Here is a 16,993-nt window from a genome sequence, read left to right as displayed (position 1 = left end):
ATGTGGAGGATATTCAAGTGTTCACAGAGTCAGAGGTTAGGTGATACTCAATGAGAATGAATGAAGCCGAGTGAAATGATTTGAGAAAATGAGTTGACCTTGCAACCAGTGAAGCGCTGTCAGCAGGTCTTCTGTACAGCATCAGCACATAGTTTTTAAAGACAACATCTCTCAGTAACCAGAACAGGATGAAGCCATCACAGCATAATGAAAACCAGAGGCAAGACGTAAAAATAAAAACGCTGGAGCGGCAATACAGAGCGGATAGAGAGGGTGGAGGTCACAGGCGATGGTAAACATGGTGAGAAAGAACTGGCTTAGGGAATCAAGAAGGGAGGATGATGATGATGATGAGCCTGAGAACAGATAAATACCATGGGATAGATGTGATGGGAAAAAATAGTACAGTGGCAGAGCATCAGAGAGAAAAATGAGATGAGACAATGGATGAGTACAGCTGTGACAGTCGGTGTAGGATGGAGGCGAGCTGAGAAGACTCGCCCGGCTCGCTGAGGAGGAAAAGTCAAGCTGATAGACGGGGATGTGACAAGAGCAGGGCAGGCAGGAGAGCAAAGGACGGACACTGACGTAGAGAGCACAGCAGTGTCAAGTAGAATGAAGAATGTGAGAAGTGGAGGCAGATGTATTTACAGCCTCCTCGTGTCTTGGCTGTATCCTTTACACGCTGACAGGAAAGCAGGCAGGAGTCACAACAGGCACTGGGGAAAATACATGTTTGCTCAGATACACATATGCAAGCACATTTCACAAACACCGCTCTACAACAGGGCAAACAGCAGCAGCCCAAGTTTAGACCCCAGGGCCTGACGGCAGCTGGAGGCGCTGCCATCCCACGGGAAGCAGCGCTACACAAAGGACTGTCCTGTTGGTGACCTCGAGAAGAAACAGCAGAAGGGGAAGTGCAATGAAAGGATGGGGAGAGCGCTGCTGTAACGCTGGGCAAAGTCTCTACCTGAAACCATGACAAAATAGTTACATAACACCAACCAACCCATGTTATGAATTCATGTGACTTCCAATCCACACAGGGGATCTGGTGTGGCCACTTCTCTTTTTTTTCACATTCACAAGACAGACACACGCACACAAATCTTGTGAGGTAGGCTACCGTTGTTCCCTATTGCACAAGACCTGATTTCAGCTGAAATAAGACCACAGGCCCTTGAATGCACGTATAGCATAAGGTACACAGCCAGGAAGCTAAAAGGCAACTCTCTCTTGTTCGTTTTTTTCAATGTTGAGGAGGCACACACAAATAGTGGACTGTGAGACCACTTAAGAAGTGTGGATGAAGAGTGTGACACCATTTTGCACTCTTGAAAGACACAAATTCAGTTATTCAGCCATTTCCTGATGCAGATTCCAGTGGCACTCTGTGGGGAGAAGCGATCTAAAACAAGCAGCACACAAAGGCAAAGGCGCCACAGATGACATCAAAGACTTTGAGTGGCACGATACTCAAGGGAGCGCAAGTGGATGAATTAACAACGGATGTGTAAGTGAGTGTGTGTGTGCTGCCTGGCATGTGTTGTATACACATGCCAAGGCAACTCTTGAGATCTGAAGAGCTGCCCTCTGTGTGCGTCTGACAGCTATGTGACACTGGTGTTAGCATACCAAAGCCTTGTGTTTCCCAGGCTCCATTAAGATGTGGCCACTCAAGCCAGGCTCTGTGCTGCTGCCAGGTCTCTCCGTCTCACTCTCGCACGCACACACACACACACACACACACACACACTGCAACTGCTGCTACATAGGAGGACAGAAGCAGGGGTGTTTTAACTGAGGATAAATGGAGGCATTTTTGCACATTTTCAAAAACAATCCATCATATTAATTACAGCCATGACCACCTTTTCTGTTAGGCTTTTTTCTTCCACTGAGGAGAACACTCTGGTAAATGGTGCACAAATACTGTCGAATGTACTTAAACTCACATGTGGATATCCCATCGTTGCCACTTAGCATTTCCTTTTTCCAAGAGCATAATTAAATTATCAGCTGTCACTTCCGTTAACTAGCAGAGATGTGCGGTTAATGTGCTAAATGCCACAGGGTTGGAGCTGCTCTGATTCAATTAATGACCTCTGGTCAAACCATCTCACTCCTGTTTTATTTTTTCCTTTTTTTTTCTTTTTTTCTGGATGACAGGCTGGACTATATCAACAAGGATCATCTTTGTCTCAGGATCCGGATATACACACACACACACACACACACACACACACACACAAACACACACACACACAGTCAGTAGTCATGGTTGAAAGATGAACTATTAAAAGAAACGTGTTAAAACTGAGGAATCTGTTTTCCAGATGCTGGGTTCTTGTTAGCAGCTGGGGATCACAAGAGCCACAGTCTGGGTGTCTGAGACAAAAACACAGACAATAATCCTCTGTTTGGGTGAGTGGTTAAGAGGGAACGGGATGCTGTTTATATCCCTGCTCACAGTGCAAGACCCAGTGGGTACACTGGAGGACAAGTTATGTCAGTACAGTACTGTATATAAATGAGGTAATGAGAGAAATCTGTTTAAATTTTTGCAGAACATTCTCAGGACATTCTCAGGCTACAGTAAGCGACGGCATTTGAAATGATGATATAAACCTTTACTGTCATCTCAAGTTCTGGAGGCGGTTTGTATACCCAGAGTTCTGTTAAAGCAATTAAGTGTAAACTAGATACAGTATCTCTTTACAGAAGGCGTAGGCGTGTGTGTGTGTGTGTGTGTGGTTACGGCAGCGCAGAAGTCATTGTAAGTAAGCATGACAATGTTGTTATTTCGGAACAATTTAAAATGGAGTCACTGACCATGCTGTGATGAAACACTTGCAGCAATTCCAGAAAGCAGCGTGAGAGTAGATGCTCCTCAACACACACACACACACACACACACACATGGGGGCAGAACACAAAGGTGGGACAGGGATTCTGTATGTTTACAAGTTTTATTGGTGTACTTTGACAATAACAATGATGGTATAAAAGAAAATCTCCATCATACAAATTTCAATAATCAAAAGATAATATGCCGATACACAAACAGATCCACGTAAGGCTGACATCAAGTTTTGACAAGTGGCTTCAAATGGCTTCAATTCAAGGAGAACTTCCGCTCCTTACAATCAGAGTAGATAGAATTTAAATTTAGCAATCTGTATCCTTTTTCTTTTTTGTTTTTTTTCTAAGTAGTTAGCTTTCATAAAAAAAGAAAAATTAATCTGTGTACATTTTGGAGTAGATTGTGTCGCTGGTTTGGGTGCCTCTGTTTCGTTGCATTGTAAGCATATGGTATTTTTGGCTGACACATCGCTATCCCGCAGTGCTTTCCTCTGACCTACACCTTACCCCATGTGCTGTCACTATCAAAGAGACATCAGGCGCAGAATCGAGGACAGTGAACTTCTTCAGACCGGTGCCTACGTCTGCCATGATGTCTCTGCTACCGCAACGGCATATTAAGTACGGGGGAGGCCTCTGGAACGCACAACACCTCTGAGATTGTGAGAGGAATCTAAAATTTATAGGATAAGGGATATTCTTAATTTAAAAAAAGGCTGTGCTGGGAAGCAGTGATGTAAAAACATTGATGTTGCTGTGTAAGCTTCACTAGCACTTAAAATGGCACCAGATAAACCCCCCAGCCAAACCCCTCCAAAGCCTTGTTCTTTATGCTAGCATCTGTAGTGATTTAAGACCTTATAGAATTTCTAAAACACTACACACAACAATATTTACAATGATCATTATGTTGATATGCACTTTTTTAAATTTAAATATTTCAGCTTATAAAAAAAATAAAAGAAAAACAAACGGACAAACAAGAAAAAAAAACTTGGGTGAAAAAACACTGCAATAAATTAAGAAGCTTTAAGGCTGCCAGTCTTGTCAGATGACCAAAGAATGGCCCCTTCATTTAAACTGACACAGAATGGATCAGAGTAGGTGAGATTATGGTACAAGGAAGCCTCTTCAGTGAGCAGCAGGCTTGGTCTTGGTCTGGATCGAGACCATATACAGGTTATATATAACAATAACAGGACTAGCCAGCATGCTCTTATCACCAACTGAAAACAATATTTCCTGTTTCAGATAAAAGCCAGAGCTCTGCTCCCGTTACTAAGTCGTCTAGTGGACAAAGCTGTCTAGTAGTCATAGATAAACCCATCTTTTTTTAAATACGGTGTGATGATGCTGCTCATTTTACATTGCGGAGTCCTGAGCCTAATACTGACTCTAAGACTAGCTGTCATCCAGAGGGCCTCCTTATAAAGAGGTCTTTTGTCTTCACCTGATCACTCAAACTAAAACCATTTGGCTTTTGTTATATGTGCATCTAGCTTTTAATTTTAAGCAATGGACAAAAAAAAAAAAACGAACAAACAAATAAAAGATAAAATACAATGTATCATGTGTCAAGAACTACAAAAAAACCTGCGAGTTGTTCACGACCAGGTCACTATAAATCATGTTCTTATCAGTGCTGGAAAACAAAAATCAAAACATAAACTTCAAAATCTACATGGAGGACAGTTACACCTCTGAAAGGTTTAGCCATTTCACTCAAACACACATGGAAAAGGAATTTTAACACAAATGCTGCTACTGTCAACGGCTTCCACTGGGCACCTCCTGAGTGACTGGCTAGGAGGTAAACACGTGCTTCTGCTTGTGGCTATGAACCAAAACAATAAATACACATATCAGCTCTACCTGGCAGGATGAAAAGGCGTCAGGTTAGCAAATGTATAGATGTAAAAAAAAGACAGATTTACACCACTTAGGTGCAGTTAGGAAATGAGTGAAAGTGAGGAGGATGTTTTGCCTGTCGATACTAGCCTTTAAGATGTTGGTTCCAGCAAGCACGTAGAAAGAGACTCCCTCAGAAAGGAGCTCTGAAAGGTCAGCACCATTGATTATCAATTACAATAAAGGAGACGCTCAGTGAAAGACAGTGACCACTAGCATTTTGTGGTTAAGGTGTGTTTCTCTTTCCTGTGGTTGTCACACAAAATGGCCTCCTCCAACGTGTCTGTTCAGCAGATTAATACACACCGGGCGACGGGTCCTGTTCCGTTTCATCAAAACGAGCTATTCCTGTCATTTCTGAAGAAGGAATTCTGCGTCTGGATGAAATGGAGCAGCTTTCTCCCGTTTACACAGACCTGAACCTCATAAACCCACACAAAATACACATGACTACAAGTTTCAGTGCATCTAACACAGCCTGTCATTTGTCACCTACTAAATCACCACATCAACCTCAAAAATAAAAACTGAACAATTCCAGAAAATAATTCGTAAAAGATCAAATAAATAAAATGAGGTCCAGCCTCTTTACTTTCTATTTCTTTGTGGGAACACAACAGTTTGTCGACCACCCACATTTTCCCCAAAAGATACATCTTAAGAAATGTATACAAGGCGATTTGTGTGAAATGAAGTAGCTGCATGACTAGAGGACAGCCAGTGAGGAGAGAATGTCGGTATATGTGTGTTTTTTTTCTTCTTTTTAACAGGAACTATGTTTACAGTATTGGGATATTTTACTCAAAATCAACACTGTCAAACACACAAATTAAGGAGGGACATTTTAGCAACTGCTGTGTACTGTCAGAGTGCTGTCAGTCTGTGTCAAAACACAGTTCGGCTGCATGCCGTCCAACAAAAACTCTGCTTAGACCAACTAGCCAAAGTCTGATTTACACAAAGAACCCCCCCCCCCCCCCCGGCCAAAACATGGCTACAAGCTAACGGAGCTAATCAGTGGTTTATCACCTGACATTAAGATCTGCTTTTCCCTATCCAAGTCTAGATAAAGAAGTGTCAGTTAAAAAAATAAAGGCAGCCATAGATACGTTGTTGAAGAGATTACACAGCACCCACAGTGAAGGAGGGCTGTCTAACAGTATTACAAACACTAGACAATCTGAAAAATAACAAAGCAAAAGCTTCTGTAAACACCAGTGACAGTGACAGCAATCAAGTATTTTCTACCTCCAATTCTCTTCTGTAAAAATGAAGGTGAGTAAACATTGAGGATGTGGGATCTAAAAATAAAAACGGCAACTGTTTATCTCTCCCCTGGCCTGGACTTACATGCCACACACAAAGTGAGGTCTGAAGTCAAGTCAGTCACAGTTTCAGGGGTGAAGTCTCCTGGAGGTCACCCCGAAGACCTCGCACTGACAACAAGAATACACACAGGCCATTTGCATAGCTCTCCCTCACTTACATACACACAGACACACATACACACACACACACAGGTTTTGGAAAAGGGAAGGGGTGGCATGTTTGCTTAGGCAAAGGTGTGCTGAATGTGAAGTTTGCATACACAGTCACTCCTCCTCTGTCATCCAATAAGGGTATGCTAGCACCTGTGCTATTGCATCTGTATAGTGAGGAAGTCAGGTCTAAGTTCTGCTGTCTGATATTACAGCTTATTGCTAACAGGATGAGCAGCGCTCTCCTACATACAGCCACATGCAGGCAGCCAGAACATCCAATGCAACTATGCAAACACAAACATCACAGTCTTAAAAATGGTATGTTCACAGGACAAAATAGAGTTGGTAAGAGATGATTAAGGTATTAATATTCTCAAAACTAAGGATAAACTATTTTACATACAGTATATATGACTGAAAACACTCACGCAACACTTTTTTCTTGCTCTCTTTTCTTGTAGATTTGGCATACCTTCTGCAGAGCCAGCTGCAAGAATCCACTCGCTTAAAGTTGCTGTGTGATGGTGGTGTGTGTGTGTGTGTGTGTGTGCATGTGTGTTTGTTTGTGTAGATGCATGCAAATGTATTCACATGCTTACTGCATTTGTGAAAATAAGAAGTGCAAGAGCAAAGTAAAAATCAAAGCCTCAGGGACCATGTCAGCACATTAGAGTCAAACTGTTGTGTGCGTGCATGTGTGGCATGTGCGTGCACCGTGTATCACGGCCTATTTTAATAAGCAAGCACATCAGTGTAGGGCCGAACTCACCATTGACTGAATAAGAGGATGGATGAATGGATGCTGAAGGCCAAAATGGTGCAAAAGGCATGTGGAGACTGAAGACTAGATAAGCCCAGATGAGAGGAGTGATGGACTGTAGCACAAACAAGTGCAGCATTTATCCCTATTTTCTTATATGATTTATCCAACATACTTATTTGAGTCTTCATTTTTTTTTGCATACAAACAAAATAAACAAAGCAAAGAATCAATGAACTAAAAAGTCCTAAGCAGTGCTGCAACTGGTGAGATATGGCTGATGTCCCAGAGGACTTTGATTCCCAGGTGGTCTGCAGTCCAGCAGTGCCTACGTCAGTAGTCAGCTATGGGTGCAAGCTTTCTGCTCAAGCGGACTGTGATGTTGGTGTAGAGAGGCCTCCTGGACACTATGGGGGAGTAGTTTAGGTTGTTAAGACCATCCACTTTCTGTCTTGCCTTCGAGTGGCGTAGTAGACTATACCTGCAAGAAGGAACAAACAATCAGTAAATGTAGAGAAGAGAAGAGAAGAGAAGAGAAGAGAAGAGAAGAGAAGAGAAGAGAAGAGAAGAGAAGAGAAGAGAAGAGAAGAGAAGAGAAGAGAAGAGAAGAGAAGAGCTTTACTCTTTCACAATGAGTGGCACTACGGCTTTAATAAAGAATGAATCGCATGCAGAGGAACAGATCATCTAACGTGTCGCTGCACGGTAATGTTGACAGTATTATTATCTGTGATTTCAACAGAAAGTGACTCTTGTACACCCTGGGAGTGGCTCAACAACAGATCACTCCCTCTCTGTCAACATGACGACACTGTACTAATCATGGCCATTTCAAACAAGATTTACCTAAGCACATTCATCTTGGAGAAATAAAGGAACTCTTATTCTTCGGGCTGTTTTAAGTAACTTAGAATCTGAGCAGAGGGAGCATGACTGGAATTCAGCCCTGGAGCATACGAGCATATCACATGCAAAGTCTTTAAAAGAGTTGAAATTCTCTCAAAGTCACTGCTCTGCTTTTTCATGTGACTGGCTTACATCACATGAGTCTAAGCCTCATTCCAATTATCAGCTTCCACTTGTAACCAAGAGGCATGTGTGTGTGTGTGTGTGTGTGTGTGAGTTTGAGTGAGTGTGAGTGTGTCTTTATGTGTGAGAGAGGTGTGCACACTAACCTTCCTAGGAACTGGACTTCTCCACGATGATGATGTGGAATTGACATGTAGCGGCCCTGCTCTCCGTGTGGTCTACTTACGGAGAAGTTGGCATACTGCACCCTAACACAAACACACATTTTTTCGTCTGTTAATTCATAATGTCAACAGTCAGGCTGGGAAAGCATAATGATTATGACCATATCATACTGCTTTGACAGTTACTGCACATAAAAGGGAGCATTACATAAAGCCACACAGGCACAGGTAACACAGTAAGAATTGGTATTGAATATTGAAAGCCCTGAGTGTGTACAGCTGCCTTTCAGCTGCATGGGCGGATGGAGTGACAACACTGATGTGTGGAAAAGGTGGAGAGAGTAAAGAAAAAAACCACACAAATACAAAAGCTCCCCTTACCTCTTCCAGAGGTCATCGTCCTCTCCTCCCCAGCCCCAGAACGCATTAGGAAATCCATTAATCTTTTTGAACTGCTTCACTGTCAGGCCACTGACACCGCCAAAGAATTCATTATAGGGAAGCCTTAGAGGGACAGTTATACATATTAATTTCAAATTAAGTAAGAAATGCGTTGACTGTATGTACGGATGGAGACAGAATCAAGACTCACATGCAGGAGTACTTGTCGAGCTTGACCGCAAAGTGTCGGGGCATGTCTGTGCAGCCGTAGTAGTTCCTGTCATTCTCCATGAGGTGGTCCACATCGTGGAAGACCAGACAGTCCCAGTCCAGGTCTTTCATCGCCTCCTTGAAGCCCACATTGAACAGCATGGCTCTGTTAAACGGCTCTGTACCACCCTAAGGGGGAAAAAAAAGAAAAAGATACCATTAGCTAATGTTATCATTAAGAAGAGGACTCACATCATACAAGTGTTTGCATTCGCACAGGTTAAACTGTTTATCGATGACTGGAAATACATGGTGCATACCTGCTCTACTATATAAAAGGCAAACTGGAGTCTCTGTTTCTGCAGCACTGGCACCAGGTGTCTCAGGAGGATTGGTAAGTGTTCATGTCGGTTCCTGAACGGGACTAGGATTGCCACCTGGAGACACAAAGAAGGTAGAATACATAAATACATTAAAATTACACCCAAAAAATGATGATGTGTATGCACTGAATATATGTTCAAGGGCACACCAGAGTCACAGAGCGGTCTGATGTGTGCAGCTAAGTAAACTGTACTGTTTGCACACAGTGTCCCCTGTGTCATGATCTCTCAGCAGTGGGTAAATGGGACAATGTGGGTGAGGACAACACACACACAAAAAACACTAATTTACCATGGAGACAGTTTCTTGAAATCAAATTTACAAATGTCTGCCGTGCATCAATCATAGGAATACAGAGGCGCTAATTGCGTGTGAAAGGTATTTATATTTTCCTATAAAGTGGAAGCAATGACAGTTCCTTTTTTTTGAAGTACTGTAGCTCAATAAAAACCAAACAGGACAGAAAAAACAAGGGGAAATGAAAACAGTGAGTGGGCTATTGTGGTAGCTGAGAGAGACATACTGGCTAATGAGAGAGACAGAGATGGAGAGATGGTTGTCAGAACATACACAGCCCCCCCAGGGTGAGACCGACAGACAGACAGACAGACAGACAGATGGCAGGCAAGATTACACTGTTGGACCAAAAAAAAAAAAGAGACTGATGAAATGAGGGAGCATAGTGTAGGAGCCTGGCTCAAGATGGAAACAGCGCTGCAATGCACATATAATGGGCTGAATTGCTGTTTTGTCCTTCTCTTACACTTCCTGTAATCAGTAATGTTTGACCGCATTTATTCATGTGTATGTCAGACAGAGCAACCTTGTTTTAACATCATGTTTCCAGTGTTACATCCTCATGTAGTGTGTAATGTATTTATCTCACTAGATTCACTGGGATTTTCTTAAGCTTGAAGAGACAAGCTGTGGCACACTATAGTTTGTAGAGCAATAATCAGGTTTCATTTCAACATGTTTGAAATGTTTGACAGCAATGTTGGTTTCCCAGGAGAACGGCATGTTACCAGGACTAACGCTAACAAATACTTTTGTAAATGTTAACAGTCACCGGATGAGTGACGCTCTTTTGGAAAGACACTCAGCTCCCAGTTTATTAGGTACGCCAAGATAAAACTGATACAACAGCCCTTCATTAATGTTATAAATAATGTTCAGTTTGGAAACTAAAATGCTTTTAGCCAATATCTGTGATGTCTCATTGAGAGAGGCAATTCAGTAACTGCAGCCTCCAGATTAACAACTAAATCTTGTTTTGATATAATCTTAGTCAGTTTTCATGTGTGTTAAATAAACCCTTCATTATTTTAGTGGTGCCTTTAGAGTCTGATGAGGCTTAGGGCCGGTGGAGAACTGTGTTAGACTCCACTCGATGCATGAACAACATATTTGGATTGAGATCTGGATTATTTACAAGCTAACAATAAACCTTTGCACCCTACATGTAAGCATGAGCATTTCCTATATTTCTCTTCTAATTAGTTTATTTATCAGAGCTTTTTAGAGAATAACATCACATCCACACTCACTTTCCAGCGGGGTAAACAGTCGTGGGGCTTCCAGTAGCCTCCTAGGGCCATGCTAGGCTCTGCCTCCAGCAAGGATCTCTCCACCTCCTCCAGGGGAACCTCAGTCATGTTCACCTCCAGCCTGCCCTCTGTTTGTGGACAGGGGGGGAAATTGTATGAGGCAGGAAGAAGCAAAGACAGTGAGGAAGAAATAGAGAGAAAGGGGCATGGCGTGCATGTGAATCAGATGAGATAGTAAAGAGTAAAAGAGGGAGATGATGAAAGGAATTAGATAAGGAAATGTTAATGAAAATAGAATGAGGTATGAAGAAGGGGGGGTGGGTGCGGGAGTGGAAAAAACAACACTCATCAAAGGCTGTAACATTTCACTAATCTGGGACATAAATTGCTTGGTAAAGCTATTTTGCCATTACAACATATTTGCATGCATCATCAATCAAAGCTGAAAAAAACACAGCTCAAACTCATTTCATTACTGATTACTGGAAGAAATATGTACAGAGACACGAGGAAACACACTCATGGAAACATTTTGCAGGGCCAAGAAAACCACAGGAACAATTGCTTAAAGCGATCAAAGGTCACAACCAGAGGACTAAGAGACATTTCCCCCTTTGTGTTTTAAATACAGAACGTTACAGAAAGTATTACGACCAAACTTTGTGCTATAACTTTAACAGTATACTTACTCATGGTGGGTAGCTTCTCAGGGCAAACCTGCGAGGGGAGGTAGGTAAAGCCCTCGGGGAGGTATGTGGTGGGAGGAGCATCACTCTCGCTCACATTGAAGTCATAGGAATAATCTAGAATCACACACACACACACACACACACACACAAGCATGAACATCAAAAACAGGAGCAGCTTAATCTAGACTTTACCTTCATGACTCAGTGTGTGTGCACTGTTTTCTATAAGTGCTTTTTATCTTTTCATCCACTGCATGCAACTGCTACCCTGACTATATAATCTACTGTACAGTAAATATAAATGGATGAGTCACCAACAGTGCGGGTGGTGCAAACTCTTTAACTCTTACTTTCTTTAATTTATCTAAGGGGGAAACTGCATTTGCACTCTGCAATTACATAAGAGAGTAACGTGTAAAAGGCCGTAAACTGCTACAGTATACACTACTACAGGGTATCGGTGTGTATGTTTTTACCTGTGCCATTGATGCTGTAAGCTCCTCTCACCACCTGCTCCAGAACCTGAGCCCCAATGTTCTTCACGTTCTCTCTGATCTGGATCCCTCTGGCTTGGACCATGAACACATACTCATTCACTGTGGACAGAAGGAGGAAACACAGGGTTAGACTGGAGTTGTGTGTGCTTCTAGACGCGATCGCCTTAAAATGGACCAGCTGTGGTTAATACTTTGCCGTCTGTGGCTGAGAGAAGCAGTGAGTGCTACAGTATAGTGTAGTCCTGGTCCCAACCTTGATCACTGTGCCTGTGCCAACATAATGGCAACGTGGAGCTTCTACAAAGTGTGTGAGACTGATATAATGTTCATCTATCTGCATGCTCTTTGGGAGTTGTTTTGCACCGGCCTGTTCAAAAAAAGTAAAAGCAAGTTATTGACTAATTATTATGGATGAATTTTAGTGGTTCTTTTATTAGATTATGCTGTGGCCTATTGGAGGTCCCAGTGCAATATACAGCTAAGCAGACTGACCAGCCAGCTGCTATAACGAAACACAAATTATGATAGTTATTGAGTGTGGATAAGACAGAGATGATTTGCATTGGTGGTAAAAAGAAATGAGATCAGGACATCCCTAATTAAATCATTTTATTCTACTTCCAATTTTAAAAACAAATACTGTATATCTACCCAGCAGACAGCCAAGAGTTAAAAAAAAAAAAAAACTATAGCAGCACAAGATAAGTCTAATAACTGTGACGCCCAAATACCATCTGGAGCTGTTTAACTCATGACCAACTTTTTCCTCCTTGTTCAAACACAAGATAAAAACAAATTCCTATGTTCATTAAAGTTCACTGCAGAGTAGCTCTGGTGTAACAATGCTCTTCCACCTGATCTGGCCCAAAGTGATTATCTGCCTTGGTGACTTAATGGAGGGGATTCCCAACCACACACCAAAAGTCTTTCATTGCAGGGAAGGCAACAAGTGGAATGTTAATCTGTGATGATGGGGGGTGTGGCAGGGAGAGAAAGATACAACTCAAATTTATTCAAGGAGAAAGAGGATGTATCGGTCCACTGCTTCCTTCAGCATGGTAACTGCAATATTTTTCTTTTTAGTCAATATCTATAATGTGCTATTAGCTGTAGAGGGGAATCTTTTTTTGCACAGGCAAAAACAATCAAGTGCAAGTAGGACAAGAATGCAGCAGAGCCACATGGAGCGGAAACATCAGAGGTTTCAATCCATATGTCAATTGTAAAAAAAAAAAAGATCTCCATGACATTACTGTCATATATAAGAGTGTGCTGTGTTGTTCATTTTGCATAAAAATGAGCAAAACCAGTTTTCAATCAATCAAACACAAGGCCTTGCATAAAGTCATGTAAAAAACAAAACAACAAAAAACTCTTTTTATAAGTATATTTTTGGCCTTTTTGCCTTTATTTGATAGTAGATTGGAGAGAGACAGGAAACGGGGAGGCAGAGAGAGGGGGAATGACACGCAGCAAAGGGCCGCCCGAGTCGGGATTCTATACAGGGCCGGCTGCTGCTCTACCAACTGAGCAAAATGCCGCCGCCAAAAAACTCTTTTTGAAACTGTTCAGTGCATTTGCATGACAGTTTGTATTGGGACGTTTACCAGAAAGGGTCTGTGGGTTCTGCTCAGTGTGGCCTGACCTAAATAATACCACATTATGTGCCACAACCTGCCAAACAGGAGTGAGCCTACGCTGTGGAACAAAACTCGAAGGGGATGTGGTCGGACTGTGAGTCACCCAAATCCCCCAGAACACCTCAACTACAAACTATGAACTATGCGCCTGGATGGTATTATGAACTGTATATTTACAGTAAATGACTGTGTGTTGCTCATCTATTCCAGCAGTGACTTAATAATCCAGGAAAAAAAAACAGTATTCACACAACCTGGAATAAATTCCAGGATCCCAAACTGTTTTCTTTTATTTTCAGAAGCATGCCGGCACAGTGCAGCCAAGCTGTGAACCAACGCCTCAGTGAAACTGTATCCTACTGCACAAACTCTGACCATTAATCCAATCAACATGTATCTTAAATCAATGCCAATATGACCCACACTCTTCTGTGAATGTGTGCACTCGTGTGTCTGTGTATGTGTAACTGTGCGTGTGTGTGTGTAATACTGCTGAGCTCAAAATCTACAGGATGTGATTTGTCTCTAGTAATTATATTACAGTTTCCATCACATTCATCTTGTTTTATACAAACTGCCTGGCTTGCAGGACTAGAGAGACTAGTGGCTAAGCGGCAACTGAAATCAATGTTCTCATTTTACCTCTGCGACACGCTGCATATCACAGTGCAGCTGGAGCAAATCTGCAAAGGATAATAATAATAATAATCCTAATAATAATAGAAAGGAAAACAAGAACAAAGGTCAGATCCTATTCACTTGCACTATAACATGGGCAGCAGTGGATCAACAGACACGCTGCATACTGCAGAAATATGTACACACAAACGCCTTTTCTGAGGCACCATCTGATGGAAAAAGGCTAAAGGGTTTCTGGGGTGTGATCAAGTCCTGCAGGGACAAATATGTTTTGACAAGCTGGCATTTCCCTATCGTGTCCTCAAATGTACAGAGATTTTATCTATGCATATTCCCTCCCGGACAAATCTATACAAGGTTCAGGGTTTATATATGGTCAGTACATATTAGTGTTGCCTCTTCCAGGGAGAAAAGTCACCCCTCCCATGAAGCCCGGGAAATGCTGATAAAAACATTGTTATACATAATACTGCTTACTAAAGCAGTATTATACAACAGAACAACGATATCTTATCACATAAAATGTTTTAACTCTTCGTAGGAGAAAGAAAACGTGTCACACACCTCCACATTAATCAAACCGCAACACTTAATAAACAGTAAGTACAGTCAGTCACAGTAACAAAGTTCAGCTGGAGCCGTGAACCTTATTGGCTTATCAGAGCGCCATCACATTAACAGCTTAACATTACTCCAGAGTCACTTTTATAAAGTAGCATTCAAATAACTTTGGACTAGTTTAACATAAAAAAACAAAAACAAAATTTGTTTTTCCAGGGAACCTTGTTTCCTTCCTGGTATTAATTGACTGACCATTTCCTGGGATTCCTGATAAAACCAGATCTCCGGAAGCAACATCAGTATGTTCAACGCTTCAATTTAGCCTCGAGTAAAACAACCTGGGAATGTTTTATCGTCTCTTCTTCAGATTACACCTGAAGAAGTGCAATTCACATTGCAAAAAAAAAAAAAAAGTGTTAAAGCACAGAGATGGAGAATGTGAACAGTTGATCTAGTGTATACAAAGCAAAGGGCATGCAACTCCTCTCTCATCAAACAAGCGCTGTATGGACTGGACTCATGCTTAGTGGCGAGGTATTCAAGGCTACAAACTGTGACAAATGCAATTAGACACGAGAGAACTGGAGTTTAGAGGAAGCTAACGTATGAGGCTACAACACAACACAACACAACACAACACAACACAACACAACACAACACAACACAACACAACACAAGGCCATTAGCAGGGAACATGTAAGCAAGGGGGCGTACAGATACACACAGTACACACAGAGCTCACCGATGTGTCAATGACAAAGGAGAGTGCATTCAGACACAACTACATGATACACATGTAGACCAGAAGGAGCCCCCCAACCCCCCATCCCTCCCCACCCCCCACTTCTCATCCTATCACAAACCCCCACTGTAACCCACCAAGCATGACAAGAGACCTTGAACAACCTTGTCCTCTATAGCTCTCACTGTCCGCATGCCAAGCCCAGCCCACCTCTCTCCCTCTTCCTCTCTCTTTCTCTCTGCATCCCTCCATCTTTCCACTTATCTGCCCTTCCCTCTATCTCCCCCCTTCATCTCTCCGTGCTGCCGTCTCTGTGTAATGTGGTTTGTATCACTTTCTGTCAAGTCCGTTTGTTCCCATCATTTAAGTAAACAATCTGAATGATGGATTGCAGGCTCACTGGGACAAATCCAGGCGCACATCCTCCACCACCATACTGTACTGTACCGTGACATACTGGGGTTCATCTAAAACGGGAAAAGGTGACAAACAGAAAAAAAAAGAAAAAGAAGAAAAAAAAAACACTTGCAACCACCAACCCCCCCCTGCTTTTCCTCTGAAAGGCAATTAACTGCACATTGATAGCTCAGCAGTGGGAGGTGATTGGTCCTGTTCTGCTAGCTCCCTGATAAGAGCTGAATGGCGGTTTTCTTCCCCCCAGCTGAAACGCCTGCTTTCTGCATGCACAAGACCACATACCATACATACAGTACACAGGGTATAAAGCTGTCACTCTCTGAAGGGGTCGTTCTTTTTACTGCTGCTGCATATCAGTGACACCCAATGACTCACACACACACACACACACACTCACTCACAAGACAACCAGGAAGTAGGGCACTATTAGTGCAACTATCATTCATCAGTGAACAGTGAATGTGGATTATGTGACTTTAAAAGCTGAAACGACACTATCAGTAATGTAATGGTGCATGTTGCGCAAACATGATTAAGTAGCCGGCTGCAATACACTATTGGTAAGTAAACAGGCAATTACTCAAAACATTAGCACTAAATCCCTCACAATTAACAGGAACAACTGGTGTAATTTGAGTGTATTGATTTATTGAGGATGTTCAGGATCGGCATGCGATGTAGGACGTCTGATTGGACGTATGCATGCTGACTTTTTTCAAACACATAAACCATGGTGTGTTCTTTTTCAACGATTATTGGATCTTGGCTGAAGGGGCAAGCGCCGTTATTACCTCCTTTGACCCTCTGTAAGTGATGCCGAGAAACCCTGAGGCTACGGTGGATCGATGTTCTCACACAAAACCACCAACACACAGCAGCCTCCTAGTCAATGCACAAACACAGACAGGCACACACACACACACACACACACACACACACACACACACACACACACAGAGGTACACACAAAGGCCATGTACTGTATTACCATAAAGAAAACTTTTTCCCTTAACAATTCAATAAATTACAAAGTTCAATATTTTAATCCCGATTTGTGCAAGTGAACTCTTTCAAGAACC

General features: G+C 42.2%; 1 protein-coding gene across 1 annotated transcript in view; it reads right to left on the bottom strand.

The window, feature by feature from the left end:
- Positions 1-2,953: 2,953 nt before the first annotated feature.
- b4galt5 (UDP-Gal:betaGlcNAc beta 1,4- galactosyltransferase, polypeptide 5) overlaps positions 2,954-16,993 on the bottom strand; it is a 32,692-nt gene continuing 18,652 nt past the window's right edge. Inside the window, exons 2-9 of the mRNA XM_085782220.1 lie at positions 11,895-12,014; positions 11,419-11,532; positions 10,730-10,857; positions 9,119-9,235; positions 8,800-8,987; positions 8,589-8,711; positions 8,190-8,291; positions 2,954-7,495 (exon numbers count right to left, since the gene is read on the bottom strand). Coding sequence (XP_085638346.1) covers positions 7,348-7,495; positions 8,190-8,291; positions 8,589-8,711; positions 8,800-8,987; positions 9,119-9,235; positions 10,730-10,857; positions 11,419-11,532; positions 11,895-12,014 — 1,040 coding nt within the window. The 3' untranslated portion in view covers positions 2,954-7,347. The remainder of the gene's footprint in view (positions 7,496-8,189; positions 8,292-8,588; positions 8,712-8,799; positions 8,988-9,118; positions 9,236-10,729; positions 10,858-11,418; positions 11,533-11,894; positions 12,015-16,993) is intronic.

This window comes from Trachurus japonicus, chromosome 7 (assembly GCF_045865225.1).
Source record: "Trachurus japonicus isolate A0001 chromosome 7, Traja_1.0".
Lineage (NCBI taxonomy): Eukaryota > Metazoa > Chordata > Actinopteri > Carangiformes > Carangidae > Trachurus > Trachurus japonicus.
Note: the sequence above shows the minus strand (reverse complement) of the source record. Positions and strands in the feature narration are given on the sequence as shown.